This window comes from Hemiscyllium ocellatum, unplaced genomic scaffold (assembly GCF_020745735.1).
Source record: "Hemiscyllium ocellatum isolate sHemOce1 unplaced genomic scaffold, sHemOce1.pat.X.cur. R, whole genome shotgun sequence".
Taxonomy (NCBI): domain Eukaryota; kingdom Metazoa; phylum Chordata; class Chondrichthyes; order Orectolobiformes; family Hemiscylliidae; genus Hemiscyllium; species Hemiscyllium ocellatum.
Window position 1 is genome coordinate 1296833 of NW_026867602.1, and position 17488 is coordinate 1314320.

General features: G+C 53.1%; 1 protein-coding gene across 8 annotated transcripts in view; it reads left to right on the plus strand.

Moving 5' to 3' along the window:
- Positions 1 to 17488, plus strand: part of huwe1 (HECT, UBA and WWE domain containing E3 ubiquitin protein ligase 1) — a 217123-nt gene that overhangs the window by 148627 nt on the left and 51008 nt on the right. For 7 of the 8 annotated variants that reach the window (XM_060822431.1, XM_060822430.1, XM_060822435.1 and 4 more), the window contains 4 exons: positions 1289 to 1387; positions 3654 to 3781; positions 4763 to 4928; positions 15101 to 15329. In XM_060822431.1, the coding sequence (XP_060678414.1) occupies positions 1289 to 1387; positions 3654 to 3781; positions 4763 to 4928; positions 15101 to 15329 (622 nt within the window). The remainder of the gene's footprint in view (positions 1 to 1288; positions 1388 to 3653; positions 3782 to 4762; positions 4929 to 15100; positions 15330 to 17488) is intronic. The other variant, XM_060822437.1, reaches the window with a different exon arrangement.

Below are 17488 nucleotides of genomic sequence, written 5' to 3' on the forward strand. Positions count from 1 at the left end.
TTAATATGTATATTTTCTCTATATAAATTTTTTTTCTTAAAATGAAAGTGGTTTCTGACGTCCGAGTCCTCCAGTCAGGCCCGTAAAGGTGATGTTGGAGCGAGAAAATTTGTGGAGAAAGTGAGGTCTGCAGATGCTGGAGATCAGAGCTGATAATGTGTTGCTGGAAAAGCGCAGCAGGTCAGGCAGCATCCAAGGGACAGCAGATTCGACGTTTCGGGCATAAGTCCTTCTTTCCTGAAGAAGGGCTTATGCCCGAAACGTCGAATCTCCTGTTCCCTGGATGCTGCCTGACCTGCTGCGCTTTACGAGAAAATTTGTGTTTGCTTTCCAGAATGTTGGAAGAGGTGATGTGTGACCCAAAGGTGAATGAGTAGCAGCTTCTGAAAGCCAGTGACTTTCACTGGTGTGTGTTTGCATTTGTGTGTGCGTGTGCTTTGGAGTAACTTGTTCCTGCTTTGTCCGGCTGTGTTCCTCTGCAGTTGCCCTGCACCCCCCCCCCAAAAAGCCCGTCCTCGTGCCTCTGCCTTGAAAGCTTGGCAGGCGCTTCATTCCAGTTTTGCCGCCACTCGCCCATTGCCCCCCCACCCCGGCCCCCACCATCCCATTCCCGTCCCCTGTCTGTTTTCTCCTCTTGCCTCCCCTCAGCCCCAGATATTCCGCCTGGCCCCGTGCAGAGAATGAGAGGTGCCCCCGCAGCTCTGTGGGTCACGCTCGGCGTCCCGAGGTCCACGGCGCAATTAAATCGCTCGGACGTGCCTCAGCGGGACGGCCTCTGCCCACCACAGCCGGTCGCTACAGTCCAAGCCCCTTCCATTATTCAGGGGGTGCTTCGAGTGGGTGACGGAGAGCAACTCATTGTCAAAAGTTAAATGAACAATTCAGGTTCACGTCTGCCTTTCCCTGAGAGTGGTAACAAGCGACAAGATCAGGCAGGCATTGAGAATTAAATTTGTGGGCTGTAGCTGAGAGAATTGGGCTGGAAACTTTGGCCGCATTCTGAATTAAGTTCTTGTGTTTTTAAAAGTACTTAACGGGTGCCTTCCAAGGCTGTACAATGGCACGTGCTCTGCTCAAAGTGCTCGACTTGAGAATCATGCCAGGCAACACCGGCACACCGAAAACAAGCCACAATAATTAAAATTGCTAGATGCAAATAATGTGGATAGGAGAATTCCAAATGTAGTGTAACCACAATTATGGTGTGTTGTGGAAAATGTAGAATGCACTGTCGTGGGCTTGCATTCACTTTTTCTTTGTATTTTATTTCCTTCCTCTGGCGCTACAGCTTGCAGAAGTACTGAGGATGAGTCCCAGGAGGATGTGTTGATGGATGAGGCTCCCTCAAATCTCAGTCAGGCGCCCACCCTGCAGGCTAACCGAGAAGGTACAACAAAATAAAACAAAAACTGTCTTTGCTGCTGTGCAGGAGGAGAGCCCTTAAACTGCCAAACACTGCAACATCATCCGTTCACTCAGAGAGAAAGCATTTTCTTTTTCTGCAAAAGAAAAGGCTTTGTGTGCGCGGCGTTGCAAGTGATGGGCAGTGCACCAAGCTCTGGGACGAAAAAGGACTTGTCTTTGATCATTCCCCTTCCATCCACCCCTCCACTCTTATCGATTATTCCCTCCACCACCGACTCTCATCCATCTCTCCCCAGTAGTTGTTGCATTCCTGCCATCACCACCACCATCATAATTCCTCCATCTTTTCACCCCTCATCTCCCTGTTCCCTTCATTTGCTGCTTTGTAGTTGGCCGTGCAGTGAGAAATGGGTCAGGAGGGGCCCAGGAGCAGAACCAAGAGCTGTCTTGCCTTGACCCCCTCCAAACCTGAACCCCGCCCCCCCCCATCTCTGTTGCTTTTTCATAAATTTCAGAAAATTAGGTCGCCCTGAAACTGGCCGGTGAGGAAAGGGGCGAGGAAGTTTAGGATGAGCTGGTTACCCCTCTCCTGTCTGCAGTGGTAAGTTAAGGCCCAAGGCTGTCCTGAAACGAAAGCATTAATTCAGAAGCCCGTGCCCTTGGCTGGAGCGGAATTCCAAACTTGCCTGAGTGGGCCCACTTGGATAGCTGAGGGCAGCAGTTGGACACAGACCTTAAATCCTGATGGAATCTGCATCGGCGGTGTGGAACCGGACACCGTGCAACGTAAGGCTGTTGAGTTTGTCTGACTTTAAACAAAGTGAGTGACAAAAGTAAATGGTGGGCAGATGGTGCAAGCTTCCTTGTTACCTGAGAGTTTGGTGGAATGAAGTCACTCCTCATTGCTGTAGCCAAGTGCCATTCTTGTGGCAGTCTCGTTTACATTGTGGTGGGGTGGGTGGAGAGGGGGGAAATACCAGAATGAGAAATTTCCGTTCACATCCTGGTGCCGGTGATTTTTGGCACGGGCTTGTCTCTAGGGTGACAAGAGTTTCACCTGAATGGAAGTCAGTGGAAGGCCGGAGGTCAGGCAAGGGAGCATTGGGCCACTCCTGGTCTGGAGAATTTCGGCAGCAGTTGGCTAGTGCTGGGCATTGCCACAGACGTTCTGTGCGTTGGAGCAACTTCGAGGTCAGCTGCGAGCTCAAGGGCAGGTCGAGTGTGGCAATGACGTCATCAGCATTCAGAGGCTGTGAGGGTGCAGACTGTGGCTACTCACCACCACCCTGGTGACGGGCAAGGAGGAGCTGCAAACAATGCCAGCCCTTGCTGACCACCCTGGAACAAATGTGAAGCTTGCCTCCCGTGGCAGCACGATTAATCTGCACATGAATGGTGATGCCAACGTTGTTAGGAGACTCACTGTTCTTCACTGTCTGAACACCGAGTCCTGCGGGAGATGAGGACTTTACTGCTGGAGTACAGTACCTGTCCCCAATTACTGAATGGCTGGGGCTGTGGAGGTATATTCGTAGACCACACGCAGGCCGTGATCTCTGAATAGAATGACTACACGTCAGAGACGGAGAGGGAGCGGAGCTGAGCTGCTGCCAAATTAATTTGGAGGCACCACGCCAGTTATTAAGGCCATGAAATGAGAGGTCAGCTGTACATGCTTTGGCTCTTCCCATTCCCTGCCTCCTGCTGTTTGTGCACTGCAGAGTTTGCAATCGATTGGAGTCTGGCCCCACTTCAACATCTGTAGCAGCAGCTGCCCTTGCGCAGGTTGGTTTTGTGTGTGTGTGTGTGTGTGTGTGTGCGTGCGTGTGTGTGTGTGTGCTGTCTCTTGCCAAAATGAAGCAGGAGTTACAGGAGGAGAGTTGATTTACGTTACTCCGGAGCGGCACTACAGGAGAGCTGGGATGTCCAAGCTGCTGCCTTTCCATCCAAAACCCTGTCTGACTGCTCGGTCGAAACCCATGGAGCTGTTGGAAGAAGAGATTGGGCATCCTCCTCTGGGTCCTGGGATTAGGAATCTTCCCCTGGTCTATCCCTTAATCAGAATAATCAGACCACCTTATTGCCGTTTCAGATCTGCCTATGTGTAAAATTGCTACTGCATGTATGTGCGTACGTAACCATAAGCAAAATGTTTTGAGTGAATGATTTAAACACTGCATTGTTAAACTCCAGTCAAGTTGATCCTGTCAACTCCACTTGCAACGAAGTCTGATGTCACTGTTTGAAAGGTCTGATTGGTCAGTTCACCCCTGCTGTCCTTTTTACAGATTCGATGAACATCTTGGACCCTGATGATGAGGAGCACACACAAGAGGAAGACAGCAGTGGAAGCAATGAAGACGACGACGACAGCCAAGACGAGGATGAGGAAGAGGAGGAGGATGAAGACGATCAGGTGAGGCAGCACCTCTAGTCCGGGTCATAATCATCTTCACCAAACACCCACCCACCCCTCAAGTCCCGTTGGTGCCAGGAGCTGAGCAAGGGCGTATTCCCAGATGGGACCACACCCCCACTCCCAAAAGAAACACAATGGGTGACGTCCTTGAATGACCCCTCTCTCACCTTGGATGCCCAAGGTTTCTGGCTTGAGAAGATTATTCTTTCAGTTCTTCAGTCAGGTCAAACCAAGATGAAGGTAGCCTGTGTTTTCCATAACGTAACGAAGCAAACCTTCTCCCGCTCACTTTGCCCCACTTACCCCAAAGGCCTGCAAAATGCCTCTGTCGAGGTGCAGTGATTGTATAGATCCATTCTTGTGACAAGGTCAAGGCATAAATCAAGGCTCTGCTTATTGTCCTGAAAATGAGGGAGGCTTACACTGTCACTGATGTAGACCAGTCGCACTGAAAGGCCTACTTCAATCATGTACGTTTCATCTAATTCTTAAGTCAATGAATCTTCCCCCAAAACCCAGACCACCCTTCACTGGAGCAATCTTGGCCGTTCCTTCAGTGCCGCTGGGGTCAGAATCCTGGAGCTCCCTCCCTAACGGGGTGCTGTGTCCCTACACCACACAGGGTGAGGGAGGCATGCTGCAGTCACCCAAGAAGGCAGCTCACCCTCACCTTCTCAAGGGGCAGTAAATGCTGTCGGCACCCACGCCCTGTCATGGAAGTTTCAAACAAAAATTTCATTTCACCCATTGACTGTCCACCCCACTGTTTGTGTTGCATTCATCCCTCGAACGGGCACAGTTTGTCTGTGGAGTGGAGGTCAGAGGCTTGGTACTCCGAAGAGGTTGGGGCGTGCTGACGTGACTTTGACCACGCTAGAGTAGGTGCCTCCTCCACATCCACGTGGGCATCTGAATGGGGAAGAAAGGAAAGCAACGGTTTATTCATGGGTCTGTGTGTTCTGTCCACTGCACGCACAGGACGATGAGGAAGGTGAGGAAGAGGAGGGCGATGAGGACGACGAGGATGAGGAGGGTTCAGAAATGGAGTTGGACGAGGACTACCCCGACATCGATGAGTCACTTGTTCGCTTTGACAGGGAGGATGACCTGATCATCGAGTTCGACAACATGTTCTCTACCGCAGGTAAGAGGCTGTCTTCAACAACGGCTCTGCCTGTCACGGCCGAAGGTTAAGGGATTCAATCAAAGCTTCACTAGCTACATAATGCAACTAAAAGTAGTGTAAACACAGCCAAAGGTGAGGGAAATCCACAACAAAAAATAACTGGGAGGACTGGCAACCTCCAGGAATGATTCAGACCCATCATCTCGTTTAGGTGAAGGGTCTCACTTGAAATGTTAACCCTGAGCTTCTCTCCTTTCAATTTCAGCAGAGAGATTAGTGTTCTCATATTAAATCTGTTCAGACTAGTCGTTCTGTGTTGTGAAAGGTGTAACACTGCCACTGTCTTAATGGGTGAAATGTACGCGCTATCACGGCGGGAGGTTTTTGCTCGGTCAGCAGACAGCCTTCGGTCTGATCCTAAGCTGCCCAGGCAATTCTTGGGGGTGCCAGAGCCTCAGGTGGTGTTAGGGGAGGGGGGTACAGGACAGGTGTCATGGCGAAGCTGTTTGTACGCGTGTGTTTGAGATTGTGGGCTGGCTGCGTGGGAGAGCTCTGCGCTTCAAGAGAGGAAAGTTCTCGGGAATGTAGCTTTGCTTTAAGCAAGACCTACTCCCCCAACTCTCGTGTGAGACCAGGTAATATAAATTATCCTGCTAGAGTGCCCTTGCCCAAATATGAAGACCAGGGTTGGTGGGGGTTTGAACTTCCTTTAAACAATTGCAGCCACGGTGGCTCAGTGGTTAGCACCGTTGTCGCACAGCGTCATGGATACAGGTTTGATTCCACCCTTGGACGAATGTATAAACTCCACGCAGACAATCTCCTCGTGTCTGCATGGGTTTCCTCCCACAGTCCAAAGATGTGCAGGTTAGGGTAGATTGGACGTGCTAAATTGTCCCCGTAGTGCCCAGGGATGTGCAGGTTAGGGTGGATTGGCCGTGCTAAATTGTCCCGTGGTGCCCAGGGATGTGCAGGTTAGGGTGGATTGGCCGTGCTAAATTGTCCCCATAGTGCCCAGGGATGTGCAGGTTAGGGTGGATTGACTGTGCTAAATTGTCCCGTGGTGCCCAGGGATGTGCAGGTTAGGGTGGATTGGCCGTGCTAAATTGTCCCCGTGGTGCCCAGGGATGTGCAGGTTAGGGTGGATTGGCCGTGCTAAATTGTCCCCGTAGTGCCCAGGGATGTGCAGGTTAGGGTGGATTGGCCGTGCTAAATTGTCCCGTGGTGCCCAGGGATGTGCAGGTTAGGGTGAATTGGCCGTGCTAAATTGTCCCGTAGTGCCCAGGGATGTACAGGTTAGGGTGGGATTGGCCGTGCTAAATTGTCCCCGTGGTGCCCAGGGATGTGCAGGTTAGGGTGGATTGGCCGTGCTAAATTGTCCCCGTAGTGCCCAGGGATGTGCAGGTTAGGGTAAATTGGCCGTGCTAAATTGTCCCCGTGGTGCCCAGGGATGTGCAGGTTAGGGTGAATTGGCCGTGCTAAATTGTCCCGTAGTGCCCAGGGATGTACAGGTTAGGGTGGGATTGGCCGTGCTAAATTGTCCCCGTGGTGCCCAGGGATGTGCAGGTTAGGGTGAATTGGCTGTGCCAAATTGTCCCGTAGTGCCCAGGGATGTACAGGTTAGGGTGGGATTGGCCGTGCTAAATTGTCCCTGTGGTGCCCAGGGATGTGCAGGTTAGGGTGGGTTGGCAGGTTTAGATAGGGGAGTGAGTTTGAGTGGGATGCTGTTCAGAGGGTCAGTGAGGAATTGATGGGCTGGATGGACTGCTTCCACACTGTCGGGATTATGTAATTCTATGAAATGGATAGATATGGAAAATGCTTTTGAGCTCAGTGATTGCACCAGACTTGGGCTGGGTGTGGGAAAGTGGGGCGTAGTACGTATTTAAAAAGTGTGTTTGCGAACAATGCCGACCACAGTTTGAAAGCACTTGGGCTAACATCAGCGTCCTTACAATTGTACTGTGCAGCTGAAAGCTGGGACTCAGCCAGCCATTAAGCTGCCGACTAGCTAAACCACCCAGAATGTAGTGCTGACCCTCACTGAGGAGGTACGGGATTCTGACTGGCAACTCTTTCTTCTTGGGGGAATCTTTCTTACAGTTGGAGGAGAACTAGGTTCATCTGCTTGGGGCATCCTGGGTCTAGAAGGTTGTCCATCTGAGAATGGGTGGGTGGGTAACTGCCCGGTGTCATGTTGTTGACCCTTGGCCTTTTACAGTTTGGCGCGTTTGGTATCTGTGGGGGCGAACGGCTTGGCTTTCTCTCCTCCACTGACGGTGCTCCATGTTTTTGCAATAGCAGCCACAGGAACTGAGTGTGATGGGCAGAAAATCTGGTTCAAAGCTGTTAGAGCAGTCTGACTCGCAGTGGGTTAATGGTGCCGCCGTTTTTGGTTGGCTGTTGTGGGAGGGTCGGGCAGCGTTTGCATGCTGTTTTCATTCACTCAAAACATGGGACGGAGGGAATAGGATTAATTCGGGGTACGAGATCTGTGCGGTCCCCTCCCGATATCCGAAGGGGAGGAAGTGGTGACTGGTGAAGGTGTGAGGGTTTCTCGTCTGTCGATAGTGGCGTGGCAGGAACAAGGAGAAGGAAGACTGATTTGGTTAGGGTATTCTTTTCATTTTGTCTTCCCCTCTGAGGAGTTTTAATTCCTGTAAATGTGAAGTAGTTTTGGTAAAACAAACAGAACATAGACAATTAAAAATAGAGGTCTTGGGTGGTGTTACAGAACAGTCACCCTAGGGGTTCAGGTACATAATTCTTTGAAATATCTAGGGTGGTTAGGAAGGCGTTTAGCATGCTAGCCTTCATCGCTTAAGAGTGTTGGGTACAGGAGTTGGGAGATCATGGATGTAGGTGAGGATGATTCTGGAGTAGTGCAGGTTCTGGTCACCGTGCTATAGGAAGAATATTATTAAACTGGAGAGGGTTCAGAAAAGATTCACCAGGTTGTTGTCAGGATCGGAGGGTTTGAGGTACAAAAATAGACTGGAAAGACTGGGACTGTTTTCACTGGAGCATCAGAGGTTGAGGGATGACCTTATGGAGGTTTATAAAGCCATGAAGGGGATAGAGAAGTTGAACAGCAGTGATTATTTCCCTAGAGTGGGCGACTTCAAAATTAGGGGGCATAATTTTAAGGTGAGAGGGGAAAGATTTTAAAAAGGGCATAGTCAAACAACGTGGAAACAGACCCTTTGGTCCAACCAGTCCATGCCCAACCTAATCCCAAACTGAACTAGTCCCACCTCCCTCCTGGCTTCTATCCCTCCAATCTTCTCCTATTCCTGTACTTATCCAAATGAGGGGCAACTTGTTTTTTAAACAGTGTGATTCTTGCGTGGAATGAACTTCCAGAGGACGTAGTAGATTCAGGTCCAGTTACAATGTTTAAAAGGCATTTGGATAAATACGTGAATAGCAAAGGTTTGTTGGGCTATGGGCCTGGAACAGGCAAGTGGGACTAGTTTAGTTTGGGATTATGGTCAGTATAGGCTGGGTGGACTAAAGGGTCTGTTTCTGTGCTGTATGACTCTTGACTGGACAGGAGGATGAAGATGCCTTGGTGGGGTTTTTTTTAAGAAAAAAGATCAGAAGGATTCAAGAGGGTAGCTGCGGAGGGTGTGTTATTGCTTGTTAGAGGATGCGGAGGCATGGAGAGAGAGAGTCCAAAACTAGACACCATCAGTACAAGAGGGCCAACCAAATCGGTGTGGGGAGAATGTGGAACTCTCTCAAGCTGGGGAGTAATCGGGGAGAGTTGCAATGGTGTCTTTTTGTGTGTGGGAGAGGGGGCGTGATGGGAGGTTGCGGGGCACAGGCTGGGGAGTTGGATAAACTCGATAACGGAATGAAAGAAAGGACGGATGGGAAGATGAAGTACCTGGAGTGAAAGGAGGCTCCCGTGGTGTCCAGACGTTGGTGTTGCTCCTTGGCGTTTCTTCTTGTGGGGAGGTGGGGCAGATGAGTGGGGGAGGGGGTTGTGACAAGGTTGGGTGACAGTGGTTTGTGCAGACTGCTGGCATCGGACGTCTGTGCGTGCGCACACTCGAGTTACTGATAAGCCTCTAACCGAAGCAACCGACCAAAAGCATGCGTCTGTGTTTGTTTTTTTTCTCCCCCCCACTGTCAGCCGATCCCTTCCGTGGAGACAGTCTCTTGGGGAGCTTTGGTGCAGCTGCCAGCCGTACATTTCACCTCCCCGTAGCAGTGCACGATGAAACTAATGGCAGTGACGTCCATGGTAGGAAACTGTTCGCAGCTTCTGTTCTGCTCACACCAGCTCTAGGCATTAACTCTCAGTGGTGACGTGGCGTAGGTCAGCAGAACGTCTGGGTTCTGCGCAGTGTTTCTAAACGCTCAGCTGTCCCGGGGATTGGGTGCTGGGTGTGAGGGCAGTCCACCCGATTTGGCCGAAGCCTCTTTCCCTGAACTTGCTCCTGGGAAGACTGTTGTCTAATGACTCCACCAAACACCAACTTTCTCACCTCCTCTTTCTTTCTCTGTCTCTATTCCCTGTAATTCACTTGGCTTTGAATCATCACCAGACTAGGACAGTGCAGCAGTAGGCCAGTCTGTCCGTCAATTCTGCGCTGAGTGCTAGATTAGGCCCCCACTCCCTGGCTCCCTGGTTCCCCACTAACCCTGCATTTTTTCTCTTCTGATTCCCCTTTGCAGTTTACCAGTTACCTGTCTTACAACTCATTTCAAACGCGAGGTTTTTTTTTGCTTGTCACCTCTGCTTCGTTTGCCCCACATTTCAAATCTGCCACCAAAGACCATTCCTGTTTATTTCCTATCGCTGCGCACTCTTCCTTTCAAAGGCACAAGTTGTAGTGATTGTTCCTCCTGCCCCCCCAACCAATTGGCTTGTTCAGATTTGAAACTGGCACTAATTACAATCCAGGAGTGGGCTGATGTTTTGACTGCGCGTGCTGGAATCTCTGCTGCCATTACTGAACATTACAGCTGGTCAGCTTAAGAGATGGGCGATGACCTATTTGCCTTTGGGAAAACCCCGTGATGCCCAGCTGAAGGGATCGGTATCAGTTGAAGCAGCTGTCTGTGACAGCACAGTTTCTTGCGCAGCATGAGGATTGTGTCACTGTTGACCCCTTCAGATGAACCAGGACTTACGTCGCAGACAGCATTAAAAGGCTAATGCTGATTAAGTGCTGTTGTTTTCCCCAGTCCGTTCGAAAAGGCAGGGAGCAGACACAAGTTTGTATTGAGCTATGAACAGTCGTTGTGGAAGGCACAGTGTGTAGTTTGGCTCAGGAATGCACCAAGTCATTAATCCTGTTTTGGAGGGTCAGGTTAGACCTGATGGGCTGATTGGCCGCCTCATGCACCATGTCGCTGATAGAGTCATAGAGCTCTACAGCACGGGTACAGACCCTTCGGCCCAACTCATCCATGCCGACCTGATATCCTAAATTAATCCAGTCCCATTTGCCAGCATTTGGCCCATATCCCTCTAAACCCTCCCAATTCACGTACCATCCAGGTGCCTTTTAGATGTTGTCGTTGTGCCAGACTTCATCACCATCTCTGGCAGCTCATTCCATACATGCACCGCCCTCTGCGTGGGAAAGTTGCCCCTTAGGTCCCTTTTAAATCTCCCCCTCCCCACCTTAAACCTATGCCTTCTAGTTTTGGGCTCCGCTACCCTGGGGAAAAGACCTTGACTATTCACCCTAGCCATGCCCCTCGTGATTGTATAAACCTTGATAAGGTTGCCCCCCCCTCGGCGTCCGAAGCTCCAGGGAAAACAGCCCCAGCCTATTCAACCTTTGCCATAGCTCAGATTTTCCAACCCTGGCAACATCCTTTTAAATCTTTCTGAACCCTTTCAAGTTTCACAACACCTTTCCTACAAGCAGGAGACCAGAATTGGTGAGGCCAGGTTTGGAAAACTGTGTTCAATGTCCAGCACAGCCACAATGTGACCTCCCAACTCCAACAGTCAATGCATTGACTTCTGTAACTCCTTCCTGCCAATCAGTCAACATTACTGTTTTATAATGCCAGTCAATGTCAGAAACTATCTGAGACCTGCCTGAACGTGGCCGTCTCTCCCTGCAGGGTAGGCAGGAGTGCGGTCAGTTGGTTTGTGGAGTTGAAAATTGTGGTGCTGGAAAAGCACAGCAGGTCAGGCAACATCTGAGGAGCAAGAGTGTCCACATTTCGAGCATAAGCCCTTGATCAGGAATCGGCGTGACACCAACAATGTGCATTCAAATTTCCTGCACTGACTGAGGTTACCACGAAGGGTTCCCCTTCTCCCCTCGCCTGAGGTGTGGTAATGCTCCGAGTAAACCCCCCACCAACCGTGTCTCGAATGAGAGCGAGCAGTCAGCTTTCTGCAGGTGTCTTATGGCCAGCTGGATTTCCCTTGACTCCTGTCTGATACTGTCGCCAGCAAGCCATATCTTTCTCCAGAGCCTATGCCAGCAGATGAGGTTCTGTGATGGAATCTGTGCAACTGTGATGAGGCAAGATGGGTGGGTGCTGCCTGGTGACCTGAATTGCTTCTGAGAGTTACCGCTCCCAGACCTTGCAAGACTGATGTTTTCAAATTGACAATCTGTTAGAATGTTTTTCAGCAGGTTATTTCACAGGATGTAGGGGCGTTTGTTACCCATCGCCACTTGTCACCCATCTGGGCAAGTGGAGAGTATGCCATCCTAAACGAAGCCTTGCAGATGGTGCGCAGACATTGGGTAGTCAGGTGGCTAAGTGTTGAGTTGCTTGCTGCAGGATTCCTAGCCTTGGACTTGCACCCGGTTCGCTGGGAGTGAGGGAGGGAGTGGGTTCAGTTTCTGGAAAGGTGGAAGAGTTGGCAGCCACCCAGGAAGGTCGGAGGGGGCACTGAGTGCCTTTGAGTGCAGGATCACTCTGGGTGAGGGCAGAACTAGGAGACACTGCTGAAAAGTTAGGCTTCGGCCTTTTAAGGTGAGGAGGAATTCTTTTGTGATTTTGGAGCACAGCCTGAGAAGGTGGGGGGGCCAGTGTTGTTGACGCTTAGCGAATACTGACTGGGCATCGGTTGAAAGTGGATTGTGGTGTGCCTGCTGCAGGATCTCACCTGAAGCTCAGAGCTGGGACATAGTGACCAGTTATTCCCAACTTGTTCCTCCCAACAGCCTTGCGCATGGCTGTGTCTGACAGCTGCAGTTTCCTGGGGCAAAGCAGAGTTCAGACCTGGGACTGTTCCTTCTCGGTTTTGGGGTGTCTCGTCTGTGCAATGAGAAACACTCAACAGCTGCGTTGTTGTGGGATCATCTCATTATTAAAACTGGGGTCAGGCGAGCATTGTGAATTAGTGCCAGTTTGATAACAAGCACGAGTTGAACTGTTTGGAGAGATCTGACTAAATTTATTTAGTGTGCTTTTTGTACTTAAATCCGCCATTAATCAGTTATAGTTTGGGCAGAGTCATTCTCTCTGCAATATTCTATTGTGGAGGGATCCCAGTTTCCTCCCGATGTCTTTTAACAGTACCTTTGTTTCCACTTTGGGACATGTCCCGGTCAGGTATGTCAATACAGAACAATCTCGATTATCTAAACATCAATTATCCAAATTTCGGATTGTCCAAACACACACTCAAGGTTCCATAAATGCTTCATTGTTTATGATCAGCTCAGTTATCCGAACAAAATACTCCCTGCCCAACTCATTCGGATAATTGAGGTTGTACTGTATATCCATTTTATTCCAGTCTTCTCGATGCTTTCACCCAATCAGTTCAGTGTGAGGGGGGGGGATGTATATGTTTTCAAACACTTGCCATCCATTCCAGTGAAACTGAAACATAACTTGCTTGCTCTCAGCTCTCTTCTGTTTCTGACACCTTGGATTTTGCGATTTTTCGGCCTGTCCTTTCTTATCTTCACTACTGTGTTTTCGTTCCCATCTTGCACCTGCCTGGCTCCCCTTATTTTGCCGTCCTCTGCTTCTCCTTCACGGAGTCTGACTGACTGTGGAAAGGCCAGACGATCTAAACTTGTGTCTCAACCCATCGGTGCTATGCTACGTGCCTCCCCACCCCCAAATCTACCCGGCGATACTCATAAACTTGAGGCTTTTGCAAAACATGATCTTCTCCCATGACTACGCAATACAGTTATGAGAAATGTTAAATGTGGACACTTTGAGAGGTCTGATTTCACCACCCCCCTCCTCCCCCAAACCATGTGTAGCTTTACTTTAGTAACACTGCGTATTAGAGGTGCGAGTGATGGAAATTTCACTATCAGGACACGTTTCCAGGTGAAGGGGCCACTCTGGCTTAAAAACAAAGTCACTGCAAAGGGGCCTTGTCCAAGTTTGACATTTACTTTTGAAAAAGAACAGAAGATTCCAATGTGCGTGCATCCATCCCAGATCAGAGGGACCGTAGCTAAGGTTCTGAAAAGATGTCAGCGCTCCAGTCACCCAGAGGTCTCCAGGCAGATGTTTTTATGGCTGTTGGAGCCTTGTATCTGCGTTAGCCCAAGTCTCTGTTGTAACTGATCCAGCTGCAGATCTCAGCTGGCTTCCCCGCTCTGCAAGTAGTGAGGAGCTCCTGATCCCAATGACGAGAAGCAGAGAGGGCCCAGGAAGTGCAGGCGTGCCTGCAGTTTATCGCGTGCAGTTGGACAAGACCCCTTGGACTTGGAAAGTTGACTCTCACTAAATGTTGATGTGTGTTTAAAAGCATGTCTGGCCTTTTGACTGCTCTGTTTCCTCTCGGAAGTGGCAGAGTGTTCGAGGGAGTGTCTCTCAGACTTGCATCTGCCTCACTAAGTATGTAGTGTTTCTCGGGACTGAACACTCGTCTCCCTGCCCATTGGTTTCAGAGGCTGCTGCGTTAGCCTGTGCCTGTCCCCTCAGCTCCTCTCCTTTTACTTTCTGCCCCTTGCTGTTTCATTTGGTGATTTTTTTTGTTTCCAAACTCCTTCCCAATGGGCAATGCCTTGGCTGACTTTTGGTATGAAAGACTGAGGTGCTCAGGCAGGTTGCGCCTGGTTGCTCGAGAGGATTCTCGCCGAGGATGTACGTCCCGTTCAGAGGAAACGCTACAAGTGCAGGAGGCAGATGTTCGGAGATGCTCCACAATGGGCCTTGGTAGACTGTATCCAGTCTTGGGTGTGCTTGATGTCCCAGCCATGCTGAAGGGATGTCAGTGTGAAGCCACTGGAGGCAGTCCCATTCAGTACCTCCCAGCTGGCTTCTCATTCCCAGCAGAGCAGTTGGGGGAAGGGCTAGCAGGGTAACGTCAGTTAGAAAGCTAACCATTCACCTCTTGAACATAGGTTTAAACCCATCGCAGCTGGGGTGGTAATATGCTCCCCTCTGCTTGGGTAGCTCTCTCTCATCCTCTGCTGCATGTGCTGGCCTCCTTTCTCTCCAGCAGCAAGGAGGTAAATGTTCTTAGGCAAAAATGGTAATCCCGTTCCAGGAGAGTTTGGGGACAGTGTAGAGGGAGCTTTACTCAGTCTCTAACCCCGTGCTGTCCCTGTCCCTGGGAGTGTTTGATGGGGGGACAGTGTAGAGGGAGCTTTACTCTGTATCTAACCCCGTGCTGTCCCTGTCCCTGGGAGTGTTTGATAGGGGACAGTATAGAGGGAGGTTTACTCTGTATCTATCCCAGGGACAGGGACAACACGGGGTGTGTTTGATGGGGGACAGTATAGAGGGAGGTTTACTCTGTATCTAACCCCGTGCTGTCCCTGTCCCTGGGAGTGTTTGAAGGGGGGACAGTGTAGGGTGAGTTTTACTCTGTATCTGACCCCGTGCTGTCCCTATCCCTGGGAGGGTTTAGCTGCGAATGTTTGGGGACATGGTAGAATAAGCTTCATGGTCTAGCTATAATGGGCAGGTGTTTATTTAGCCAACACTGATATCCCTCAGTTTGCTTCCCCCACTTTCACCAAGCCCTTGTGTACAGCAGGAGTGATTCTGTTGCAAATTGTGAAATATTACTCCGCTGAGGCAATGGGTGCGGGTACTACAGGCCAACTGTGTGGTTCTGTCTCTTCAAACAGCGACTAGTTGCAGCTTCAGATTGGAACAAGCATTTAGAGTTAGTCTTTGAACTGCTCTGTCCCCCCCTCTTCAGCCCGATTTTAGCCAGCTCATTGTGAAAATGCTCATATGAATCTCCAATTCCTTTCTAATGTTTCACAACTTTTCCTCAGCGGATATACCCCCTGCCCCAGGTAACATTCCAGCCACACACCCCCTCATGGTTCGGCATGCGGATCACAGTGCACTGACGCTGGGCACAGGATCCTCCACCACCAGGCTCACGCAGGGCATCGGGCGCAGTCAGCGGGCAATACGGCCGTTCGCTGCCAATACTGGCCACACCATCCACGTCCACTACCCTGGGAACAGGCAGCCCAACCCTCCACTCATCCTGCAAAGGTAAAAGAATGGAAGGGTGGGTCAGCACTGAGGGAATGGGTACTGTCGGGGTAGGAGGATGAGGGGTGGTCAGGGCCAAGGGAACGAGTGCTGTCATTGGGTGGGGGTCAGGGACGAGGGAGTGAGTGCAATCATGGGGGAGGGGTCAGGGACGAGGGAGCGAGCACTGTCGTGGGGGAGGGGTCAGGGACGAGGGAATGAGTGCTGTCATGGGGGAGGGATCAGGGACGAGGGAATGAGTGCTATCATAGGGTGGGGGTCGGGGTCAAGCAAGCGAGTGCTGTTGTGGGGGAGGGGTCGGGGACGAGGGAGCGAGTGCTGTCGTGGGGGAGGGGACGAGGGAGCGAGTGCTGTCGTGGGGGAGGGGACGAGGGAGCGAGCGCTGCCGTGGGGGAGGGGTCGGGGACGAGGGAGCGAGCGCTGCCGTGGGGGAGGGGTCGGGGACGAGGGAGCGAGCGCTGTCGTGGGGGAGGGGTCGGGGACGAGGGAGCGAGCGCTGCTGTGGGGGAGGGGTCGGGGACGAGGGAGCGAGCGCTGCTGTGGGGGAGGGGTCAGGGACGAGGGAGCGAGCGCTGCTGTGGGGGAGGGGTCGGGGACGAGGGAGCGAGCGCTGTCGTGGGGGAGGGGTCGGGGACGAGAGAGCAAGCGCTGTCGTGGGGTGGGGGGGGAAGGGGTCAGGGACGAGGGAGCGAGCGCTGTCGTGGGGTGGGGGGGGGGGAAGGGGTCAGGGACGAGGGAGCGAGCGCTGTCGTGGGGTGGGGGGGGGGGAAGGGGTCAGGGACGAGGGAGCGAGCGCTGTCGTGGGTTGGGGGGGGGGGAGAAGGGGTCAGGGACGAGGGAGCGAGCGCTGTCCTGGGGTTGGGGGGGAGGGGTCAGGGACGAGGGAGCGAGCGCTGTCCTGGGGTTGGGGGGGAGGGGTCAGGGACGAGGGAGCGAGCGCTGTCGTGGGGTGGGGGGGGGGGGTGGAAGGGGTCAGGGACGAGGGAGCGAGCGCTGTCCTGGGGTTGGGGGGGAGGGGTCAGGGACGAGGGAGCGAGCGCTGTCCTGGGGTTGGGGGGGAGGGAGCGAGCGCTGTCGTGGGGTGGGGGGAAGGGGTGAGGGACGAGGGAGCGAGCGCTGTCCTGGGGTGGGGGGTCAGGGACGAGGGAGCGAGCGCTGTCGTGGGGTGGGGGGGGGTGGAAGGGGTGAGGGACGAGGGAGCGAGCGCTGTCGTGGGGTTGGGGGGGAGGGGTCAGGGACGAGGGAGCGAGCGCTGTCCTGGGGTTGGGGGGGAGGGAGCGAGCGCTGTCGTGGGGTGGGGGGGGGGGGGGAGGGGTGAGGGACGAGGGAGCGAGCGCTGTCCTGGGGTGGGGGGTCAGGGACGAGGGAGCGAGCGCTGTCCTGGGGGGGGGGGGTCAGGAGGGGTCAGGGACGAGGGAGCGAGCGCTGTCCTGGGGTGGGGTCAGGGACGAGGGAGCGAGCGCTGTCGTGGGGTGGGGGGGGGAAGGGGTGAGAGACGAGGGAGCGAGCGCTGTCGTGGGGTGGGGGGGGGAGGAAGGGGTCAGGGACGAGGGAGCGAGCGCTGTCGTGGGGTGGGGGGGGGAGGAAGGGGTCAGGGACGAGGGAGCGAGCGCTGTCGTGGGGTGGGGGGGGAAGGGGTCAGGGACGAGGGAGCGAGCGCTGTCGTGGGGTGGGGGGGAAGGGGTCAGGGACGTGGGAGCGAGCGCTGTCGTGGGGTGGGGGTGGGAGGGTTCAGGGACGAGGGAGCGAGCGCTGCCGTGGGAGAGGGGTCAGGGACGAGGGAGCGAGCGCTGCCGTGGGAGAGGGGTCAGGGACGAGGGAGCGAGTGCTGTCATGGGTTGGGGGGGGGGGGAGAGGTCAGGGACGAGGGAGCGAGCGCTGTCGTAGGGTGGGGGCGGGGGAAGGGGTCAGGGACGAGGGACCGAGCGCCGTGGGACAGGGGTCAGGGACGAGGGAGCGAGCGCTGCCGTGGGAGAGGGGTCAGGGACGAGGGAGCGAGCGCTGCCGTGGGAGAGGGGTCAGGGACGAGGGAGCGAGTGCTGTCATGGGTTGGGGGGGAGGGGTCAGGGACGAGGGAGCGAGCGCTGTCGTAGGGTGGGGGCGGGGGAAGGGGTCAGGGACGAGGGACCGAGCGCTGTCGTGGGGGCGGGGGAAGGGGT